At 45.8% G+C, this 24,396-nt stretch overlaps 1 protein-coding gene across 1 annotated transcript; it reads right to left on the reverse strand.

Annotated features, from left to right (window-relative positions):
- Window positions 1–41: 41 nt before the first annotated feature.
- Window positions 42–24,396, reverse strand: LOC130593268 (uncharacterized). The gene is made up of 7 exons (XM_057398294.1): window positions 24,180–24,396; window positions 22,685–22,821; window positions 21,354–21,408; window positions 19,507–19,917; window positions 19,051–19,132; window positions 2,186–2,346; window positions 42–658 (listed from the first exon to the last, which is right to left on the reverse strand). Exons 2-7 carry the CDS (start codon window positions 22,810–22,812, stop codon window positions 515–517), a joined length of 981 nt encoding a protein of 326 aa, XP_057254277.1. The 5' UTR covers window positions 22,813–22,821; window positions 24,180–24,396; the 3' UTR covers window positions 42–514.

Raw genomic sequence — 24,396 nt, forward strand, 5'->3', positions numbered from 1 at the left:
CCTACCTTTGAGCCTCACTTTCTGCATTTTTTTTTTACCACCTCCTTAGCTTGGGAAGCCTGGGAGCTGAACTGAATACCTACAACCTGCCTGGCTTGGCATTTGTGCAAAGGGAAGGTAGCCCAGGCCTATAATCATTATCTAAAAGAGACTGTAATCCTGGTGGCTTTCCTTTCAGTAAACAAATCTGCTGACCCTTGTCATGCCTGTGGAATTACGTCTGTAGAGTTATGCCTGGAATATTATTAGTTGTTGCTCAAAGCAATAGCGCACGGTGTTATTTCACTCTGTTACATGCGGATTGTTCCAGCTAAAAATAAGTATTGAACATTAGTAAAAAACACCTCCCAGAATACCAAAATCAGCATGTTTTGCAGCAAATGTAAAATGCAAATATTTCACGTGAGACAACATAACTTTGAATGCGCTTTTTTGGGATTGCTTTTGCATTGCTTCTGAACGTGGGAAAGAGCGACAGAGCAGCTGGTAGCTATATTCAGTATGAAAGCACTCCTCACTGCCTTGTATGGGGATTTAAATCACACCTCACTGCAGTCCACAAATATTTGGTTAGATAACGGTGCTTATCTTTAACATTTCTTACCTTGCTTTTTCTCTGTGTGTGGGGAGGGTGATTGGAGTTGTCCTTCACAGTACTCTGGAAAAGACATGAGGAGAAATGCCATCAAACTGCATAGGGAGACAAGTTATCTGTATATATATATGTGTGTGTATATATATATTTATTATATATATGTGTATATGTCAGCTACAGAGACCTGAAAACCATTACAGGTGAGTGTTTTCTTTCTGGTTCTCTGGCAGTCCTGTGCTGTTGGGAAAACCAATCTTATTCCAAATTGATGGGAAATATTTCTTTCCAAAAGGCTCAGCCAACAAACAAAACCCCAAACACATTTGTTCAGACTGGGGGGGGGTGTTGAACAATGCAAGCACTGATTTCTCCAAAGTTTGATTTAGCCCATATTTTTGTTTATACTCCAATATTATAAAAATAAAACCAATCTACATTTGTAATTGCTTTATGGATTGTGTAATTCTTTGTTTTGACACAGCTTTTTTTTTTCCTTAGGCTTCTAACCAGTTGTAATTTTCCCATTACAGTCTCCACTCATTTGTTTTCAACTGGGACTGCTTTAGTCTGGACTCCTCCAGTCCAGAGCCATGATATGTGCTCGAGAGACTGCATCTCTGGTCAGGAACGCTGCAAGAGATTGAGTGGGAGGGAGCATGGATGTGCCTGCAGGAAAGGTCCTGACGTGAAATCACATCCCATGTTACTCCTGTATCGTTAGTGGAGCTGGCAAAATGGGAAAAATGTAGCTCAGTGTCTCATAACCCTTATAATGTGAATTATTATGATCCAATGATCAGCCTGGAGGGGGTGATTAAATCCCTGGATCCCAGAACAAGAGCTATAAACAGAAACAAAAGGAAGTTGCACTGTGAAGTTATGCCTGAGTGGGACATATATGGACATAAGTATGTGTGTGTGCTGGAATGGGTATAGCATGGAGATGTATATGCTGCCCTGTGTTGAATATTTCTTCCATGGATGTGAGTGTGTAAATATATACATGCAAATAATGTGGAAATCTTATGTATTAATAAACTGTTTGGATGGGCTAGTGGACGTAGACATTTGTGTGTGTTTGCTACATGTACATGTGTGCCTACATATGTGTGTGTCTATATATATGCAGCTTATCATAAATCATAACATCATAAAATCAGCTAGGTTGGAAAAGACCTTTAAGATCATGGTGTCCAACTGTTATTGCTAAGTCCACCACTAACCATGTCACTTAAATCATAAATACAGTGCAAGTATTTTTGTTGCTCTTTATTTGAGGGGGGACAAGGAGTCACCTATTATTTTAAAATGAATGTAGGTGGTCAGTTCAGGTATTTATATGTGAAGACCTGGATGTATACGTCCTATACATTTCTATCAGCACCTCTGATAACACGTATACAATGTTTGCAAATGACGAGGGAAAGCTGGTCATTTTTGGCAACCCAGATGCTGTGTTTCTCCAGATTTACGACACCAGACATGTTCTCTCTCACCCTCTTACAACCACTTGCTGGGACAGGACATTGTTCGGATGCCACTGGTGATTTGTGAGAGGGGAGGATGGCGGCAGTGGCGCGTGGTGCTTACCGGCTCTCTGGGGCTGTCGGTGTGAGCAGCAGCAGCAGCTGTCTGGGAGAGATAGAGAGCCGACAGCTCCTTCACGGAGGGTGCAGAGGACCTCCCTCGTCCTTGGTGAAGTACGCGGCTGGTGTTGTCTGGTGTGCCTAAAAATGACCACGTCCTCTCGTCTGAAACAGGGACAGACGCACATGGTGAGCTCTGTGCCAAAGACGCGAAGCCTGGACCATGAGCATCACTTACCAAGGGCTCTGCCAGGTGCCTCCAACATCTCCACACCAATTCCCCCAGCAGCCCCCACCCTGGTCCTCCAAAATTTAACATCGTACCCTCCTGGATCAGGAAGAAAATGTGGACATTTCCACGTTTTTCATAGCTGAATTGGACTTTGATCCTGGGTGAGAGTAACACATTGGGCAATGACCTGATCTCTCCATCCTGCCAGTGGGGCACGCGGCCTGCACGCATTCCTGCATCCCATGTCCTGCATGGACAAGGCCATCACCAAAATGAGCAACTTGGAGTATATGAAGGAGCTACACATGGTCTGTGTGAATCAATTCCTACTTTTTTTTTGTCCACTGGCTGCCCCACTGTCTTATCAGTGTGCCTCACAAGCAGCTATATCCATCTATTTTTACCCCTTCCCTGGGAGCTCATTTCAGGGAACAGAGATATGAAGAGGCAATGAGACCTGCTCAAGGATCTAGCAGGGGGTCTTTGGCAGTGCCAACAGACTGAAACCTCCTTTTAGTTTAGAGATCTAATATTTTAAGCTGTACCAGCTGCTGTGGGGCCCCCACTAGGACCCAGCATGACATTGCTGAGGTATTCTAAGACATACAGTGTTCCTCCTACTTTTGTTCAGATGCAACCCATGGAGATAACTACAGCTGAAGATGTGCCTTATCTGGTTAATGGAGAAATGGCTACTCTGGGAGGAGGTGATCAGGCAGACCTCCTGAGGGGTACACAGAGCGACTGGATGGTTTGAGCAGTCACACATTTTTGGATGATCCTCCCATCACAGATGTGTATAGAGCTCTACACCTGTGTGATGCATCTTAGTTCTCCAGACTAGTCAGGGCTGTAATTCCTCTTTTACCTCTATAAAAACATGAGAAGTTTCTCCTTTTATCTGCTGGCTTGCACTGCCTCATTTGGATTTAGTTTGGTATTTGCAATGCTTTCTGTTTGAACAATGGACTCTCTCTCCACAAATCCAGCTATTCCACAGCCAGGAAAGGGCTGATGTACTTTTTAATATGTGCACATTAGAAACAGTGCAGCAATTCTAGTGTTCTTTGCTCTCAAATCTCAGTGTCCAAATAATGAAGGTTGTAAATATCAAACTTAATGACTGTTTTTCTTTTGATTTCTGCATTTTGAGTTCAGATTTCCAGGTTTTCCTCTAAAATACTGAGGGAGATTTATCTTAATGTGACAACAGCTACTGTTATACCCTAACAGGATTCCAGAAACTGGTGCTTCAAATGAAATACCATTTCCTACAGGGACAAACATGCACCAAAAGCCATGAAGACAAGAGCAGAGGGCCAGTGAGCTTGTCAGACCCAGGCCAACATGCTGTTGGAAGGTGCCAAACTCCAAATTTCTTTTGTCCTTGGTTCCAGCTGCTCCTGCAGATGCATGGGCATTTTGATGCAGAACTGGGGCTGGATACAAGAGGAAGCAGTGGGATGCAATACAGATTTAGCTGCCCAGTTCTGCCAGAGGTCACTAGGGCACCAGGGGAAGAAACAGGAGAAGATATTTCCTTAGTGCCTTTTCTTGCTAAGTCACGATGCAGATATGGGACCTCTCTTCCTGACTTCTGCTGTCCACAGCTCAAACACTGAGTCAAAAGAGACTATCCATCTACAGCCAGTGGAGACAATGGCACTGCTAAGGTAGATATGGTGCATCTTAAGATAGACTGAGGTTACAACCACCCTGTGCATCAGTTTTTCCCCACTGTGTTCAAGAGACCCAAATATTTTATGAGATCCATGATTTTTTTTGAGATGAACCCTGGAATTGAGGAGGAGACAGTTAAGGCATCACTGAGGTACTGCTTTTACAGCAGCTGGTGCCAATATCTGCTAACACAATCCCTTCTATCTGCTGCAGTGGGCTTCTCCCTTCATCTGAGGGCTCGAGGCACTCATCTGAAGGGGTCTACTCTGTAAAAATGGAAACTGCCAGTGAAGGTACCTTGGGTTTAGAATCATAGAATAGTTAGGGTTGGAAAGGACCTTAAGATCATCTAGTTCCAACCCCCCTGTCATGGGCAGGGACACCTCACACTAAACCATGTCACCCAAAGCTCTGTCCAACCTGGCCTTGAACACCTCCAGGGATGGAGCATTCACAACTCCCCTGGGCAACCCATTCCAGTGCCTCACCACCCTCACAGTAAAGAATTTCCTCCTTATATCCAATCTAAACTTCCCCTGTTTAAGTTTTAACCTGTTACCCCTTGTCCTATCACTACAGTCCCTAGTGAAGAGTCCCTCTCCAGCATCCTTGTAGGCCCCCTTCAGATACTGGAAGGCTGCTATGAGGTCTCCATGCAGCCTTCTCTTCTCTAGGCTGAACAGCCCCAACTTTCTCAGCCTGTCTTCATACGGGAGGTGCTCCAGTCCCCTGATCATCCTCGTGGCCCTCCTCTGGACTTGTTCCAGCAGTTCCATGTCCTTTTTATGTTGAGAACACCAGAACTGTACACAATACTCCAAGTGAGGTCTCCTGAGAGCAGAGGGGCAGGCTCACGTCCTTTGACCTGCATGGTCTTTCCTTATTGTGGCTGTGCACTGTGAGGAGAGCATTAAAGCCTGTGCTGAATTTGCTACAGAAAGCTTTGAAGAGAGCTTTGAAAAATATTGTCTGGTTATCTCTTTTTATCTACATTGCTGGGGAGGCAAAAGGGGTCCAACAATCTGGAAAGCAGAAGCTTTCTTCTTTACAAAGTTATGAGGTTTGGCTAAGCCCCCCAATAAGAGCAATGGGGAGAGCTGGGGAGACTCAGCCTTGCTAGCTTTAAAGCAGAAAGAAAACCAAGCACAGACTTGCAGCCTTTCTGGCTGGTAAAATGAACACAAGCCCTTTGCAAGGGAATGGCCAAGCTAAAAAACTCTTAAAAAATACAACTAGGTGATGGGAGCCCTTCACCCTTCACTGCAAGGCAGGGACCTTGCCTAGGCTGACAGAGCATTGCTGTGCTTAAGTCTTTTGGTGCTAAGTGCTTAACAAAAGCATCCTCATGTCCTAGAGCTGGGCTGGTGACATTTAATGGTCTACACCTACCCCAGGCTATGGGTATTACCACTGAGCTGATATAATTTGTATTGGCCCATGGGCCCTTGGGTTGGGATGCTGCACAGAGAAGAGCAATGTGCCCCTCCAGCTAAGAAAGAATAATACAGCAGAAGAAAGATTTCCAGCCCATGCAGTGGAAAATAGCATAGCCTCAGTGCTGCCTAATCCTTCACCCATCACCTTCCATGGATGAAAGGCCACAGGGCTTCTGTTTTAATGATGGCTATAATTAGATACAAGGCTTTTGTTGAAGCTTTCCCCTTATCACTGCCTTTGTTTTCTTTTCCCCCCTCTCTGCTTCTCCTTTATGACATTTTTGCAGTTCACAGGCTATGCACAGCCCTCTGCTTGCTTATCACTTCCCACAAAACTGCCTGCCTTAGATAGGGGCTGCTCAAACCCACCGGGCTGACTCTACACTTGTGGAATGTCTGGTGGCTCCATGCAGCTCTCCCTGAGAAAACAGGCTGCTGCCACCCTCTAAATTGCTAATTATAGATAAGCTCAAAGAACAGCAGTTCATTCTACTAACGAGAAAGCTGAGCTGTCACATGTGTTCAGCTGATGGCGTTCAAGCGGCACCTAGGACATCTCAAGGGTTGTGAACCTGGTGCCACTGCATAGCATCCTCAGGAGGAAGGGAGCAGGGGAACTTCCCAGCTAGGGATGCTAAAGCAAAGTCAAAGTATGTTATGCAGACCGGGCTTAGGGTGCTATTTGTTGTATATGAGATGGGTGGCATGAAAGTCCAGTTCGAGACCTGTGCCGGGCTCCATGTTTCTGCCTTGAAGAGCAAAAGGGCGCCACTGGCACATTTAGCATCCATTCCAGTGCTGAGTGATGCATCCCGCTCAGCGCTGATTGACTAGCACTGACTGTGGCCCCAGGGATTTTAAACCTGATACTCCAAGCATTAAAGCATCCGCAGTGAGCTAAAATAGAAGAAAAGAGCTCCTGAGGACCGCCTCGTCCCGTCCCACCCAGCGGCTGGCACCGTGGCCGATGGTGCTGCTCCCTAAGGGAAGGACATGGGCAATGCTCCTCCCTGCTGGGGTTTGCCTGGAAAATGTATTTCACACCAGCGTCTGGCGCCAGATGAATCTGCACATTTCATATGGGGGGCTGAAATGTTAGGACTGTCCGTAGGGAGCAGCTGTTGGGGTTTCTTTAGCTCTTCCCTTGCCCCACCCCATGTATGTGCAGCTTGGGCTCAGTTTACAGCCTCTCTGTCCCACAGGCTGCACCCCAGGCAGACAGGGAGGGCTGCGGGACCTGGAAATGCCTAATGGGGGAAAATCATTTCACATATTCATTTGTACCCACTGATCTTTCTAGACACAGGGGGATGAGGCAAGGCAACGGGGAAAGAGACTCTTAAATATTCAACTAAAAATTCACTCATTTCCTTGTCATTATTGCCCATAAATCACTCATCTGCTCTATCTTGTGCTAAAGATAGTATTATAGGTCTCCTGCACTGTGATCATGTTACATCTGACAGCCAACTCCCAACAAGCGGAAAACAAATCACCGACAAAACCTCTTCCCCTGAGAAAACCCTATCTCACCACTAACACATCAGCTCCAGCTTGCTCTGCTTTCTACTTAAACAGCTTTATCCTAGAGAGAAACAATGCTACCCACCTGTTGGTGTCCACCACCTCTGCCGCTACTCCTTCGCAGCCTGGCTCCCACCACAAACCCCAGTGAGCTACTGAGCGCCTGAGTCACCTATTAAAAAAGGAAGCTGCAAGCTCAGCACCAGTCTCCTGGGTCGCCTGGCCAACCACATGTCATCGGCTTTGCTCCCAAAATCAGCCGCCCTGAGCAAACACAGCTGCTAAGCAAAGCCCTTTGTGTCACCCTGTGCACCCCACTGCAGCTTGTGTAATGGGGCCTGAGAGCTGCTGGGGCTCACACAAGGCTAGCACAAGCCAGAGGGAAAGGGATAACCCAGTGGTATAAGTTGTGCCAGGGACCCTTCTCTATCCATTGCTCATCAAACGGACCAATGCTCCAGTGAGCATCCCATTACAGACAGCCAAATCCAGCATCCTCCTTCATCTGCTCAGTGCCTGTCTGTCACTGCTCCTCTGAAGGTCAGCTCTGGGCTTGCCATGGTGGCTGCTGGACCTCGCATGTTCTGTGCCATGGAGCACATGTGTGTTATGGTCTCACTCCTTGTCTGTGCCGTGGCTTGGGTACAGAGAGCCACTATGGCACATCCCATAGTGCAGGACCCAAAGGCCGATACTCAAAGGCCAATGGGAACAAAGAGACCCATACCCTGGAGCTTTTAGCACTGGGAAAATCAGGGCAGAAAAGCAGCAATTTCTTCACATTGTGAAAGAGACTCTGACTACCAGGGTGACGGAAATGAAAATTCTCCCGTGTTTGTCATGCCCTGGGCTGTTGTTTCTTGGGAATTTGGAGCCATTTCTGCTATTCCTCCCTGCCTGGAATGGTCATGGGTTACTTCTAATTGCGTGGTCACTACTACCCAATTAGTCCACTGACTTAAGGCTGTGTGGCTGGACATGGGTGCCCAATCCCACCTGCGTGTCCCTGGCATGCATGTTGATGAAACCTCAGTAACTCTCTGCTCCTTCTTGAAGCTGGGTCCCTATCGATGGGAACCCCACTTCTAAGAGCCTCTGTTGCTGCATGTGAGAGCTACATGTGCTAAATCACACCTACCCCATTCTCCTCCCAGCTTTGTCTCCCAGAGTATCAGTCCCCTGACAAAAGGGGCTCCTAAATGCCAGCATCTCTCCACAGCTGGGCTGAGGGAATTTGCATGGGTGGGTAAGCACCCATAAAAGCTGGCTGGGAAACCAGTACTGCTGCTTAATCTGGGAGCCTGGCAGCCCATTGGGGGTGCTCAGTCAGCAGGGAGAGGTTTAAATCTCTGCCCCAACCCCTGTGCCGGCAGCTCTGCTCCATGGGGAAGCTCTGTTGGAGGAGGTGAATGCTGAAGGTGGTGTGGGAAGTGGGAAAGGCTCCCTGTTGCCCTGGTTTGGAGGCTGCTGGAAGGGTGAATGGTCCAGAGATGCTGCAGTGAAGGGTATGAGGGGAAGGGTAGTCCTGGGAGGGTGAGGGTTTGGGGAGAGGGGAGCATGTCTAGCTCTTTCTCATTGGCCTCATAACACACTCTTGAGGCTTTAGCACATGTTAGAATGTGAAGTGCTATTTTTTCCAAAGGAAGGGGAAAAAAGATGGGACAAGGCTGCAAGAGGGAACATCAGTGGAGTTTCAGGCAACTTCTAGTAAAGACTGAGGATCAGTGATGCTCTAAACAATCCTGCTTATCCTCATGGGTACTCCCTCCTGGCCCCCAGATCACACTTTGCTCTGTTTGCAAACTGCAGTGTTTTCTCTCACTTTCAGTTCTACAAAGCACAGCAAGGATTTGAAATTCAAGCTTTTTCTTTTTGCCATATATTGGCCAATTATGTGAGAGAGTGGCAACTGTAAACATGTTTGGTTGGTTGGTTGTTGTTTTTTTCAAAGAAGTCATCTGTTTTTTGACTGGTTTGGTCCAAGCTAACTTTTTGTTATAACTGCAAGGGCTAGGAATTCACCTTTAAAAGTGAGAACTGAGATTTTCATATGCTCTCCAAACCAACTCTCTTGTAAAAACGCCCATGATTACAGCTAACTAACAAAATCATACAACTTAACAACACTTTTTTCCTGATTCCCAGCTTTCATGAGTAGACCCAGTCCTTTCAGATAGGTTTGTACAGCATCATGTACAATAGTTCCTTAATTTGGAGACTGGGTATCTCTGGTATAGATCATACAATGATCAATGCACATATTTTTTGTGGTTTTTTTTATATTTGTTATGTTTACATTTATGTAATTTATAAATTTATATTAAATTTATAAATTTATAAACAAATTTATGTAATTTATATTTTTTTATAAATCATTATTTCTTGAAAGGGTTTAAGAAAGATTTTGCACTGTCTGCAAGCCATATGTTGCAATCACTTGAGCAGCTCTGGCACGTAAAGCTAATACATGAATTCTGGGGTGGGAAATGGGCTGAAAAGTGCCAGAATCAGAGGAAGGTGCCAAACAAGTAAGTAAAATAACATAATGTAACTAAACACCACTTGTGTTGAAAAGCAAATAAGGTTTCAAAAGCCATTTCATGCTTTAGGAATTGTCTGCTAAATTATAGTCAAACAATTTTAATTTTGCACATGTATAGAGTTGAATTTTCAAATCTGAAATGGGAGGGGGTGAAGGAAAAAGCGGCTACTGAAGAGTGTCTTGCTTCCTGCACTTGAGTTTCAGGTTCAGATCTCTCTACAATTTCCAGCACCTGTAAACTGGAGATTCATGATCTTTAGTCACTTCTGCAAATGTTTTGGGCTCCTCACTGTCAACTGGACTTTCCTTTGCAGGAGCAACATCACAGCCCCCAGGTAATTTAAACAGCTCCTGAGAAGAGCTGGGAAAATATAGCCTCAGGCAGAGCTGAGTATCTGCCCCAAGGCAGCTCGGGGCTATTTCTGGGCTTTGCAGAAATCTAGGAATGTGGAGGACTCTATTCCTGGTACCAAAAAATGCCAGGAAGCTCTGCTGAGAGACAGCTGCGAGTGGCATTGCTGGCTGGGGACGTGGACTTCCCGAGTGGGCCAACTGATGTGAGGCTGTGTTTCCTTAGAGAGGGTCTTTGACATCACCTGGGTCAGCTCCCCTGCTTTTGGGATACCAAGTGCCTACACAAGGCAGATGTAATCCTGACTATTCACTCCGCATTGCCTCATTGTCCGTGTTCCTCTGCTATTTGCAAAAGGTTAATAAAGGTTGAGAGGTTGCTTAATAAATCACTCTCCCGGGCTGTGTATCCCTGTGATCTCAGTATCCAGCACTGCCCTCTGACATGCTGGGGATCATGTATCACACCCTGGTCATGCCAGCACTGTTCTCATACCCTCCAGTAACTCTGTTATTTACACAGGGGTTTTTCAGTGGAATGGTGATAAACACTCCCATCCGATGTCTAATGAGAGCTGTTTCTATTTCCCTGTTTCTCTATTTCACCTGTCCCTGAATGCTGACTGGCAGCAGAACTATTTTCATCCCTAACTCCTCTGCATGCTCTACCTTCTCCTATAGAGCAGCATCTCAGCCTTTGCACACCACAATGCAGGATGACCATTCATGATAGCAGCTTCCCTCCCTCTAAAATCCCCTTCCCAAGGGAACACCCAACTACCCAGTGGAATAACCTCTATCTGGGGAGAGGGTTTCTTGGCATGCCGTAAATACCAGACCTTTTAAGGGAAGCCCTCTCTAACCACTGTGAAGAGACACCTTGGGAATGTCTGCGCAGGCATGAGCCTTGTGAGCATCTCCAGCCACGCATCCCGCCTGGGATGCAGAACACAGCTGGGATCAGGGCTGTGGCATGCATCTTTAAGCATTTCTTTGCCATGCCATAGAGTTTACGCAGGGACATTACATGGATACCATGCGGTTCTGAGGAGCGGTTGAGACCGTGCCTTTGCTTTCTATTCTTATCACGGTGTTTCCATGCTGCTGTCAGCTCTTTATCACTGACAGCCAAGAAAATACTGTTTTGGAAGAAAGAGTCACAGCCCAAAAAAATCTATCAGTATCCTTTAAAGAGAAAACCCCAACCCACTTGTAGCTATTGAGTTTCTCCTGCATTTCCATTTGTTTCTGAATAGAGCAAATTGCCAGTGAGAATACTGGGTAGGAGAGAAACAGTTGGCTTTAAAGAAGTAAAATGCCAGGTTGTATAGTACTTAATGCAGAGATTCCTGCTACCATGTTCAGACCCATAACTGGGTGTTTTGCCAGTACCAAAACAGGATTTTCATTCTCCTAGCAACAAGCTAGGGCATCTTTGCCTGTTTACCACCTTAAAAGAGACTTTTGTATTCTGCAAAATACTGCACCTATTCAAGGGCTGATATCAGCCTTTGTAGGATGTTCCTATGAATTTCCACCCATGCTGGATCCCTTAATTGCCATGAGTGGATTATCTTCACTTTGTCTGAACAAGAACATAGGTTTTCATGTTTCACTTCTTGTCAAGTGATATCTGTACCTGAGACACCAACTCCACATCTTTTTCCCTAAATTCCTGTTTTCTAATAAAAATCTGAATCTAGTGGGTGAAAACTGGAAACCTAGAGGGAAATGGGGGAAGTTAAAAGATTTCTGTTATTCTCACAGCAGCCAATCAGCAGGATGTGTACTTTAGAAGGAAACCTTAACCATCACCGAATGCATGACCAGAAAAATATTGCTTTCAACTCAGGCTGTTGGGATCAGGCTCTTCACACAGTGACTGAGGGGCAGCACCAAGATCTGGACCTGGAGTCTGGCTCTTTTCTGCTGACACAGACCTTAGAGCTAAAAGGCCTTAGTAAGTGGAAAATCAGGCATAAGAGACACATAAATGCACACACAGGACATTTTCTGCTCTGACTTACAGGATGGCATAGAGTTACTTTCCATACATAAGCACAAATAGGGAGTGGTATGGTAATATGAATGAGGCTAACCCAACAGGCTCAGGGTCACAAATGTGTTTCTCAGCCCCCCCTGAAGACCAGAAGAGGAGGGGAAGAAATTCCCTCTGTAGCTAATCTTACATTGCCTCCTGTTCCCTAGGTTTGTAAAATGAAGCAAAGCTCATTTCCCTCTGAACAGTACACATTTTAATGCCTCCTGCCTATCAGTCCTGAACATGGTTTGGATCTGGAAGATGTCCCCTCCACCTGAGCAACCCTCCAGCTCAACCAAATCCCTTACAGATCATTTTCCCTACTGCAGATCATGGTGACCAGAGTCATGGTAAATAACCCTGTTTCTGGTGGAAAGAGTAGACACTGAAGTCTGGCCTTATGAGTTTAAGCCCCAAAGCGAGGAATTTCAATATTCCTAACAGGAATATTGACAGGGAGAAAGCACACATGTACAATGCTCTGTTTCTGCCTTGAGCATGCCCAATGCTCTGTTTCTGCTGTGAACATGCCCAAGTGCTCTACATGATGATGCTGAACCAAACTGAAGCCACCATCCATGGAATACAGAGACAGCACCTTCTGCAGTAGAGGGTGTGATTTACCATGATCTAGGCCAACAAAATAAAATCCATGGCTTTCCATGAGCTGCAACACAGCTTTCATAAGATGAGGCGCTAAACATCCTAATTTGCCCTGCATTTTAGCATCAGTCTGAGGTTCATATTCACACAACAGTTCACCCTGCTCTAAACTACCCCAAAATTACTTACAGGGAAGTCTCAGTAGTCCCAAAAGCTGTGTCACGCCGTAGACAGCCCCAGTGGAAAATATATGTGAAACTCACAGCCGGACAGCCCTTAGTGTATCCTATGAGGAGCCCTGCTCCACTCCCACACCCTCGGTTCTGTTCACTGCCTCCCAGTAGTCTCTGACAGCTGGTTTTATCAGGGAGTGCTGGGCTATGTTGAGAGGATGAAGTACGTGGTCTATTTTTGGGAAGAGTGAAATTGCTCTTCCACCAGGCTGAGTCAATCATGAGCTTTAGCAATACTACACAGAGGCTGGGGAAGTCTGGGCGCCTGGCATATTTTCAGAACTTATTCATTCAATGTACCTCTAGTACAGGACAGGGGACGCTTCAGGCAGTGGTGCAATGGGGAAGAGGCATTTCCCTGACTCACTGTCATGTCCTCGGGGTGTGACCTGCAAGCAAGGCTACCTTTGCCTCTAAAGCTAAAGTTCTAAGGGAAAAGTTGGGCAGGTGTCAGGTATTAGCTACATTTTCTGGTTCCCTATTTCCTCATCAGTTCCAGTATTTTAGAACCAAGAATGGAAAAAAGATATGTTAGGAAAGTGATGGGTAGCGTGTATACCAAGATGGATGATTGAGTTATCTGCTTTATGATCAGACGGGAATCACCCCCATCCCTGCAGTCCCTCTGTTAGCAATGTGGTGCTGCAGGTAACTGTTCTGGGTGGTGTTTGGAGAGGGACAGCAATAAAACACTCAGCCCCAGAGGGTTCTCAGTGCTCTCAAAGCTCAGCTGAGCAGTGCATGCTATTGTTTCTATAAATGGTTGGTACAAAGCTGGGGCCCCTGCCTTAGCCATGCTGATGTACAAATACAGACATCACCAGTGGCTCTGGGGCTTATTTTAACAGTCTACACTTACCAGGCTGGGAGAGCTATATGGCTGAGGTACCCAAAATGTTCTCTTGCTGGTTTGCTTTTCTGACACCTTTAGAGAGTGAATGTTTGAGTAAATCACCACATGGCAATGAAAGGAGATATAGGTTTGGCTATGTGCGTACCACAGGTCACCATCACCTGAGATAAAACACTCAGAGGTGCTTAGGATCAAATCCAGGGCAAGGGCCACAAAGACCCATGCTTGGTCACACCCTGTTTGTACCTTCCCAGGCCGTGGGACTGCAGTGATGAAGGAGAGATGCACAGATGTGAGCTGTGCTGGACCAGAGGGTCTCGCAAAAATCCTATTTTATCTGTCAGTGTGGAACTTTCTTAGCTTTGCTGTGTCCCAACTGACAGTCAGAGATAGATACAAAGTACTGGTAGTTCCCTAAGGTCTTTCAGCCTCTCTGCAATGTGTCTGTACAGTGTGCAGCACAGGGACATCTCCGTTACAGCCAAGCTCATTGGTCACATAAAGATCTCAGCAGCATTGTGCTGAGTAGATGAAGCATAACCCCGGTCCCCAAAGGTCCGTGATCTTTGCTCCAATGGGCCAAGCGGCTCAGTGCTGCTGGTTTTACAGTTTCTGGAGTTTTACAGGGATGTTTGGAGAAGCTGCTACCCATCTTGTTTCCCCATGGCACCAGTCCCCTGGAGAGGATGCTATACACCAACCAAGCTGCAGTTCCGCATGTGACAAGTTTTCTTCACCAGCTTCACACCACATCACATTACGTCCAGCTCTAGATGACCATCTGCTTCCACAAGGTTCCTAGAAGGGCCTGACTCCTCTTTTCTATAGCCCAGTTTGGTTAAGCATCCTGCAAGGCTATGAATTACAAGTCCCTTGCTGCCTGCATTAAGCCTAGTGCCTAGGAAGGTCATCACCCCTCCCAGAGTGATCTCCATGTTCTTTTTTGCTTCTTTCAATGAATGAGGATTGAAGAAAAGAGTTAAATTAGAATGGGCTGAAATTTAACTATCTGGGGGTGGTGGGAAACACAGCCCACCCTTGTTACTGCTGGGTGCTGAGGAGAAGACCGTACATTGTAGGTGATGGCTGTGAGTGAGGCAGCACTAAGCAGCTGAGGAGCTGCAGACTGAGGTGGTCTGTGCTGAGTATATCCCATGATGTGAAGCCGCCAGTGAGGGATTTTGATAGGAGGGTGATAGACGGGTCTTTGGTCGCCAGCCAGAGTCAGAGGGCTGGGCATGGCAGGGGCTGCCAACAAAAGTGTGCCCATTCAGGTAGCATGAACTGGGTGATGGTGGTGTCAGCAAACACAGTGGCAGGCTGGGGACTGAGGTATCTTAGTTATTCCATATGGGTGGAGGGACACAAAGGCAGGAGGTGAAGGGCAGAGCATATCAGCTCAGTCAGCAGCTCATGGTGGGCATTCATGTGTGCCCTTGCAGCATGCATGTGCCCAGCAGGAACATGTATTTATGCATGTATGTATATAATGCATGTTATGTATGTAACTCTCTTCATCTGCAACATATATTTGCCTGTCTGTCTGTCTGTCTAGCTGCAACATACAACGTATGTGTACAGGGGTGGTGGTCTGTCTGCATGCATGGCTGGCTGTCCACATTCCTACTGTCTCTGTCTCCATCCTTAAGTGGAGGACCTGGTCTGCTGTGGGTTGTGACTTCAATCTGTGTCTCCCATCAGTGCCCTGTGAACTGCTCCTGCAAGCCTGTAACACCTGAGCTACCTGACAGCTCTGCACAGCTCCCAAGAGAAGGGTTTTGCCCTTTTGTCTAAAAGACAGTGACTAATTAAAAAGCAGGAAATAGAAATAAAAAACCTGTCAGTGGTGTACTGTGATTTTCTGAGAAGCGCTGAGAGTGTGACAGGGAGAGATCAGCAGCCTTTGACTAAGATGGGGTGGCTCTTGCTGGGAGCTGAGAGAAGAGGGTAGCAGCTGCTCAGGAGGGGATAGGCTCTTTAGGTTAAATTGAGGGAGAGTAGAGACTAGGGCTCACAGGAAAAGCCAGCTAGAAGGGACTATCCTGTTTTGATTGCTGCTGCCCAGCAGAGCTTCGCCAGGCATGAGCCGAGGCTAATTGCTCCCCTGCTCTCCATGACTGCTTGAGAACAGCTGCACACTCCCATGTCAGCCCTCCAAAAGGTGCCTGTGATCCCAGCATCCCTGACTGGCGGTCACAGGGGTTGGGAGAGGTGAAAGGGGAGCACCTGCTTCTCCCCCTTCTGTTTGTGATGTGAGGTGCTGTAGCCAGAGGGGCAGATGGATCTCATGGTTAAACACTCTAAGTTTCCCTCTAGGCTGAGTTGCAGAGGCACAAAGCACTTAGAGCTGGACAGGTTGGACACTTACAGAAGTCCTGACATTCAATTCCCACTTGTGCTCATGAAAGGCAACTGCTGAAAGGGAAATGAGCTTTTAAGGATTATTTTGGCTGCAGAAGCCTCTATCACTGCAAGTGCCAGAGCTGCCTTGAGCTCAGAGCTGTCTGTAGCATAAGCACAGCCTTTTATCTTAGATCAGCATTTTCCCGCTGCCTTTCAGATCTTTCCAGTTCATTGGTGATGTTCTCCAAACCCGTCTGTTGAGCAAGGCGCTGAAGAAGGGGGGATGCTGGCTGAAAGGCCAAGGAGAGATGACTGAGAGGTGACAGCCTCGCTCCACTGATGGGGCTGAGACCTGGTGTCCGGTGGGTGCTGTGCAGCTTCATCCTTTCAGAGACCGATTAGGGGACCGAAGTGGGACTGTTTCGTTGTCGCTAGATGGCACCGCACCCCCTTGCAGGAGAAAGAACGGGCGCTGCAGCGAGCAGAGGAAACCATCCCCTACCAAGCAGACGTTTAACTGAGCTTGGGTCTCCCTGCACGCAGGATGGGGGAGCCCTCTCCTTCGCCTCCTCTCCTTGCTGTGAAAATTCCCAGCGGGTAGAGGTCGAAAGGAATACAAAATAGAAAGGGGGAGGAGGGAATTAAATGCCTTTTGGAGGCTGCCTGGGTGCTCTGCAATTTGCAGTCATGTCAGGCTCCTGTTTCATCTTTGCACTGCACTGAGGTAACATCCTTGTGTGCCCTTCACCTGAAAACACTGAATAAACGAGCTATATTAATACATACATGCACAAGCATATGTGTGTGTGTAGGTGGGGGGATGGCATGCCTGCATGCATGCTGCTCTTTTTCTTGGCTGTGATTTTCCTCTCTTTGATTGCCAAAATTTATCTAGAAGTTGTTAATTTTTAAACCCAGAGTACTCAGGAGACTCTACCTGCAGCAAATTAACTGGTGTCTTCTCCTTTTTAATATTAAAGCACTCAAGTTTTCAACTATTTCCCTTCGGGAAAAAGGTTCCTTGATTTGCCATCTTCCTTCCTTTGAAATATTTTGCTCTACAGTGTAAGTAAGTCAGTGCTCAGTTTAATCTCATTATTGTGAACTAGAGCCGCTTGGACCTCTTTAATTTGTGACTTGATAATGTCTTTGTTGGCAGCTTTCTCTGGATCATTTGATATTGTCAGCATGGCGGGGGATGTAGCCCCGCTGGTTTAGCTGCCTGGGAATGGGCTTATCTAAGGGATCTAGCAGCCTTCCTATTTCAGCAATGCTCAGGACTCCAGCAGTGACTCAGAGGTGATGATGCCATGTCTGGGAAGAGGTACAACAACCAGTGCTTTGAATTCATGTGTAGTTATTCGGGTCTGAACTGTTGCATGGGCATGTGTTCGCTGGTAAGCCAAATATCAGTCAGTAGAGCTGCTTTGAACACTGCCAAGCTGTTATCCTCCGTATCACAGAATCCAACACCTGAGAACATGCTCTGTGCTTAACCTTATAACATTGTGTGGCTTCAAACTGTTCAAGACTGCCTTCCCCATCTCAGGTCACTATATTGGGCAGGTGTCCCCTCATCAGCCTTGAGGAAGAGCTGTGGGTGATGATGAGTAGACCAAGAAAAGTGAAGGTATAACCCAAGACATGTCTTGTCCCAGAAGAGATATGGGACAGCTGGTTCCTGGACTTTTTTAGGAAGCATTACAACTCCTGTCGCTGAGCAAATCCAGCACCTACATCAGAGGTAGCTGTCATACTCCCAGCTCCCTGGCTGCAATTGCCTCCCCAGAGGACACCACATCACACAAAACCTAGCCCTGCCAAAAGAAGAGCCAACACGAAGTGTTTCCTATTACAAGGCCTTTGAGTCAGGGGCTGGAGAGTGGTGTAAGGCTCTAAAATAGGTCATGATTCATCATTTGCCAGCCAGAGGAAAAGATGTTCCTCGCGCTGTAAAAGGCACACTGCAGCTAATACTGTGATAGTGTCTAGCAAGATAGCATGGTAACTTCACGTGCTTTGACGTTAAAATAATCACAGCAGTGCTGTGGAAACTTCAGCTTCTTCCTTTATCTGTGTGCTCATGTAAGACACTTCTTTCCCATGCAGTTAGGTAACTAAATACAGTGTCCCAAATCCAGGCAGCATGTGATTTATCTTTTTAAAATTATTTCCCTTCTTATGTAAGAGACAAGGAAGAGAACAAATCATAGATAGATGGAATATGGGGTCCCTGGATTCCTGATCCAGGCCCAAAGAAGGCAGGAGGGCCCACTGGTCTCAAATACAGTCATAGGATTTTTTCGAGAGCTGTTTCTTCCTGCTCCAAATCAAACAGCAAAGTTTGGTAAAATTCAACCCTTTCCCATGCAAAGCTTCAGCTTGGATCCCTTGCTCTTCACAGATACCTGTTGCCCTGAAATATCCTTTACCTGCTTTAGTCCCGATGATATCATATCATTAGGGATCACTAACATGCTGTTTCTTAAGCCAAGGATTACTGTGTCTAACACACCACTGCTGCCAAATTCAAAAGGAGCCCAGCCAAGACTCCTTAGCTTGGTACAAAGGAACCTCTCCTTTTTCCTTTTCTCAGGGCTGAGGTGCAGGGAGATGTTACTCATCCCAAACTAAACAGGGATGTGCTTTTGCCTCGGTATTTAATACCAGCTATTTTAAAATGCTGGGATAATAGCATAGGGAGAGTCAGCATGGCTCTGTGGACTCATCACTGGCCCAGATCCCAGCTGTGCTGGGATTTGCCAGCTCCATACAATGGGACTGATCAGGGCTGGAAGGCTGCAGTCGTGGGGTCATCTGCTTTCTGTGCTTCCTATCCTTGGCCACACTCCTGCATGGCCAGACCTTGCAGTACTCACACCAACCCCAGCCAGAATTGTCAGTCTCTGCTATGGGACTACATGGGAAATACAACTTTGCGCAAGGACCAAGTAAACTCTTCCCAGTTGCAACTACAGAGCCGGCAGTAGAATAGCAATGATGAATGGTAACCAAAATAAATCCAACTCACAGCTTTTGCCTGTGGTCGAGTCATCAGCTGTATCCAGCACCGAGGAGATGATTGCCTGCTTGTGGCAGGACAGCTTCCCTTCCTGTGTGGGAATGACAATGGGGAAGCAGGTAAATGCCCATAAATAGAGAAGAACTGCACAAAGCCCCAGTGCAGGGAAGGCATCTTCACCAGAGGCCCTGAAGTTGCCTCCACATATTGTGTGTGGTTTGGACTTCTCTTCCTGTAGACCTGACCCAGCCTTGGGTTTGCTCTGTTCTCCCCAAGGACAGTGCTTCATCTGATCCTCCTTGCCTCCATAGAAAGTCAGGCTTCCACAGAGCAGCCCGCATGCCCAAGGATTTGTGTCAGTGAATGATGAAGTACCGCCATGAAGCACAAGTATTTATAAGGATGACTCTGGACACCCAAATTAAATAAATGTCCAGGAGCTTCCTAAGAAGAACACCTACTAACCTTTGTGGTAGACTCTTTCCATTTGATGGTGACAGGACTCCTCTGTGCCTTCCTCTGGATGCTCTGAAGAGAGGAAGGGAAGGATGGGTCTTTATGGGCTTTGGTGTCCATGCTCGGGGATTGGATTGTTGTCAACATTCTGGCATCAGCCTCCCTCTTCCTCAAAATGCCATTGGGAGATGGTGTGTTCATTGAAGCCGAAGGTAAAGTCTTACACTGTGGAGTGGCTTTAGGAGTGTCAAAGATAGTCAGGAGTTCTTTGAGATTTCTTGTTGGGGCACTAATGTTAGGGAAGGGAAGATCTTCCATGGACTTGCTTGAGCACACACCACTGGGATGGCTTTGAGAAAAGGCATAATTCTTCCCCATTGGACTGACATTAATTTGTGATAGATATCTTCTCTCCATGAGCTAAAAAACCCAAAACAAACATCAAAATAGACTCATTGCTAACTTCAATAATATAGCTTCTGAAATCTTTATTTCCCGCTTTTCTATCCAAGCATTACATCTGTTGACTTTTGGGGACCAAAGAGTGCCCCATCTCTTTCTGCTCTATGTTCTCTGGAGTAAATGCCAGGGACACATCTAAATTCCAGCCCTTTTTGAAATGTGGAAGAAGTTTCTGTTATGCCTATTTCCAGTGCAGCCTCCTGATCTGTCCATGGTCATGCAGGGAAACCTTGAAGTAGTAAAAATATGACCAATGGTTATCTTCCCTCCTAGATCATTGTTTTTATCCCCATCTTCATCCTTTTCCTCTAGAAAATTATGTTTCCAAACAATCAGGAAATTCCCCTCTCTGTAATTTCATAGGAAACCTCCAGTTTCTTAAAAAACTGGACTGAAAACATTTTTTTTCAGATTCTGTCTTTTTGTAATGAGGTGCAATTCAGCTTTCTCTGACCAGTGGGAATCAACCCTGTCTTCAGCAGAGAAACTGGATGAAGTCCAAGCATCTGGCTTCCAGTGTGTGATTTTATCTTCGTTACTCCAGGTTGTTAAAGGCCCTTATCACAAAGCAGGACCCATAGTGCAAACACAGAGCCAAGATCTGCATCTTCTACCAATGAGGCTGCAATCAAAATATGCTATAAAGGACACTGGTAGGGGGGAGATGCACCTTTGTCATAATGTGAGAACAGTACTCACAGCTTCTAGTTAAGGGGGAACTCAGTTTAAGATGTTGAAATGTAGACATTTAAATGCAGTTGTGAGAAAAATCTACTCATGAACTTGATGTCTAAGTCCCATTGCAGTCAAAAGCACAAAAAAAGTGATTTCTGCACTCTAGGGTAAGATAACAGAAATTACACTAAGTATCTATGTTCTTTGATAACAGAAATTACACTAAGTATCTACGTTCTTTGATAGATGGTTAGTGTCATTTGAGATACATGGAGCAACCTCGAAAACCTCCAGCTGCTGATGGAGGAGGGCAGAGATGCCTCAGTGTTATGTCTGTCAGGCCAGTGTGTTTGTCTGGGTGCCTTGATGACTTTGTGTGTCTTCGCCTCAGTCTGGATCCTTCCCTTGCTTTCTAACCAGTACTAAATCCTTTGCCAGGTCTTACACCTCTTGACGATCTTCCATTAGTGTCACTCCCTTCAATTTAATCACTCCAGAGCAATCTGAATGTTATATATGAAGCTTACTTCCCATCCTGCAGCATCTTATCTATGTCAGTCCATCTGTACATTCTAAAAGGGGGTTGAATATGACCTACCCTGAGATGTCCCCAGAACAGCATCAGATATTGAAAAAAAACATAGGTTTTTGACAAGAACTGGAGCATTATGTTGTTAGGACATGCTCTGTCCCACCTGCTTTGAGCCTCTGGCTCTCACCTTGGGATGGTCCTGCTTCAACATGTTGCTTTCACAGTCCAGGATGCTCTGGTACCTGCAGAGAAGACAGGAGATGTCACCTTATTCCCTTCTTAGCCGGAATGTATTTTTCCATATAGCAGACAGGCTCTTTCTACCTTCCCCTACTCTCTAGAAAATACCAAATCCAACAGACTTCAAATGCAACCTTGAAGAGTGAGACTATGTGAACCTTTCGACCCCCCAAGCAGATTGGGTTGAGGTCTAATGGATTAGTTCATTTCAGTGCTGCTAGATCCAGCATGACCCCTCTCCTGCCAAGCTCCATGGAGACGTGTTCCCAGAGCACCCATCTCCCCACTGGTAGAGGATGTGCTGGGGGGGAGGGTGTATTGGCTGAATGTGGTGTATCATTGCAGTTTTCTGATACATGGCTTGCAGCTGGAGTCAGGCTTTCTAGAAGGTCAATGCATTGTTTATTCAGCTTTAACCTAATGTTAAGGGATTTATCAAGTCAGTATCTGACCTAATATAACACCAATGATGAGTGAGACCTTTGTAGAAGCCACCTTCCTCCTCTTCCTTGCTGTAGGAAGTGTCCTTTCAGCTTTCTGTAAAGACCCTGCCAGATAGATGACTATTTACAGTGAAAACTGGCCAAGTTTGGGATATTCAGAACTAAACTGTCCCAAAGGGAAGCTCAAGAGACTGTCTTGACAGCTGCTCTGTCACTCTTATGTTGAGGAAGATGTACCTCAGGTTCTGTTCCTAATCTTATTTGTCTCACTCTAGGCAATGCTGTGGTCTGATCTCAGTTATGGGCTGTAACCAAAAGAGAAATTAGCCCTTAAAGGGCTTGGGTTGAAATGTGTCTCTCCCTGGAGCATTTTGGTTAGAGACAGTTGAGAGAAACCAGGAGGGGATGAAATGCCCATAGCCCTCTTGTTTCCCTATTAGCTTATCTCTCCAGCATTTGCTTGTTTCCCTCGTGGCACCTTACAGACTATCAAGATTAAAAGTTTCAGTTATCTATCTGGGAATGCTCCTGTCATTAGGGTCAAGGGCAAATTCTTCCATGTCGTTGTATTTGGGGAAGTTTGTTGAGTGCGTCTGGCTTTTAAACCAGGGTTTGTCTTCCAAGACTTAGCAATGCATTGGTAATATATAATAGCTAAGAGCAGTTATGGCAGGAAAGTACTTGCCTCCATCTTCAGACCTGATGTGCTGGGACACTGTGCTTGGGAAAGACCTTATCTGAGTGCGATTTGTTTTTCATGGAGGTGGGAAAAAGAAAATCTATCCTGGAACCCCCCAGATCTAAGGTGAGCTGCAACCATAGACAAACCGCCTACCTGGCAACCAGTTCAGAAACAGACACAGATTTTCTCAGCACAACTGCTCTGTGCTCTGGATTGCTCCTTGGAGAATGGCACAGAAAAGGCAAGGACTGAGCTGGCCTCAGCTTCTCAGCTTTTTCCATATTCTCTGTCTGCTGGCATCGAAGCGAGAGAGCAAAGGTTATGGTGCTGGATGTGAAGATCCAGGGAAAAGAGGCCAACAATTATTGCATTCATCTCCACCCATGGGATTGGTGCATCAGTAAAAGGCTGTGGAACAAATGGTGTCTTCACTGATACATCTGCAAACCTCATCATGTAAAATCACTTTTGAAAAAATAAAACAGGGTTAAAGAAGACACAATTTAAATTAAACTACCCCTAATGGAGGGAACGGGTCTTTTCCACCTTTGCCTACCACTTTTTTTGTTCTTTTAGATTGCTCAGTTCATCTCTGTAACAGGGAGGGAATAAAAACCAGATGAACTTGAGCTTTAAATAGCTTAAAAATGATTTGATGAAAATTTTGTATGTGTGTCATTGGTTAAAATTTTCTTCTGTTTCCAATGTTGCACAGACCCAAACCAGATCTGAATTCAGGCAGTAACTGGAGAATTAAGCACCTCTTGGGCTCTTCTGCCAAAAATGTTCCTGTTTTCCAGCCTTCAGAAATGCGTAGCATAAGTCTCAGGCATTGGATTTGCAATGACTGATCTGACACTTGGAAGTACATTAGGTCATCTGGGGTTCATTTTCTGAACTAAGACAGAGCTCTAGGGACCTATAAGTTATATGTAATTGCTCTTTAATTACTGACACAGACATTTGAACTACAGGATTGTTAGATACTTGTACTTAAGATTTTGAAAGTACTTCTTTTAAAAGCCATGTTGCTTTCAAAATATGTTTCATAAGCAACTTCTATTGCACTGGCCTGACTATTTGGCCTCCACCTGTCCACCCATCCACTTCCAGATGGAGTCAGGAGGGGCAGATTTTCTGGGAGATATGGGTGTCATACAGAAATTTGTGAATCGCTGCCTCCACTCCCATGCCTTTAAGAGAGCTGAAATTAAGACAAGAGGGAAGGGGACATATTTGTCACTAGTTGCTTTAGAAATTCCCTTTATTTTGTTTTCCAGGTCACTTCCCATGATGTTTGAGAAGAAAAAGATTTGTTAGATCACAAGCTCCCACCTCCCACAGTCCAGGGGTTGCTTCCCATTTTTTGCTGTGGTGTCTAACATTAAACAATTCCAGGTGAAAAGTCCTCGAGGGATATAGTTTGTGGCAGAACGAGCCTGTTACAAGGGAACCGTTCCTTGATTTTCCATTTATATCCCCCTTTTTCCTTAAATACAGTACAGGCAGTTGATGGAAATGCTCTTGTCAGCCCACCCTGAAAAGTTCCCACAATCAGCACAGCATCCCCCAGTTGCTAAGGATTTTTCTGGTATTAATTCATTCCATCTTCTGTGATCTGGGAGGGTTTTTATGTAAAATCACTTACATGCTAGAGTGCTTTCCTCCACCCGAGATCTGCCATTTGATAGTCTCCTTGGGGCTCTTCAGTACCACGCTTCTGACGCCTTCCTCTTCCCCTTCTTTACAGCACAGGAGGCAAAGTCCCTTGGCAAAGCTGCAATTAAATATTAAAAGCTGATGTGCAAATGGGGATGGTGTGTGAGAGAGAGAGCTGGCACTGAAGAGCGGAGGAGATAAAGCCT

This window comes from Pezoporus wallicus, unplaced genomic scaffold, assembly GCF_028554395.1.
Source record: "Pezoporus wallicus isolate ANWC-B61680 ecotype Strahan unplaced genomic scaffold, APGP_CSIRO_Pwel_v1 contig_7237, whole genome shotgun sequence".
NCBI classification, from domain to species: Eukaryota; Metazoa; Chordata; class Aves; order Psittaciformes; family Psittacidae; genus Pezoporus; species Pezoporus wallicus.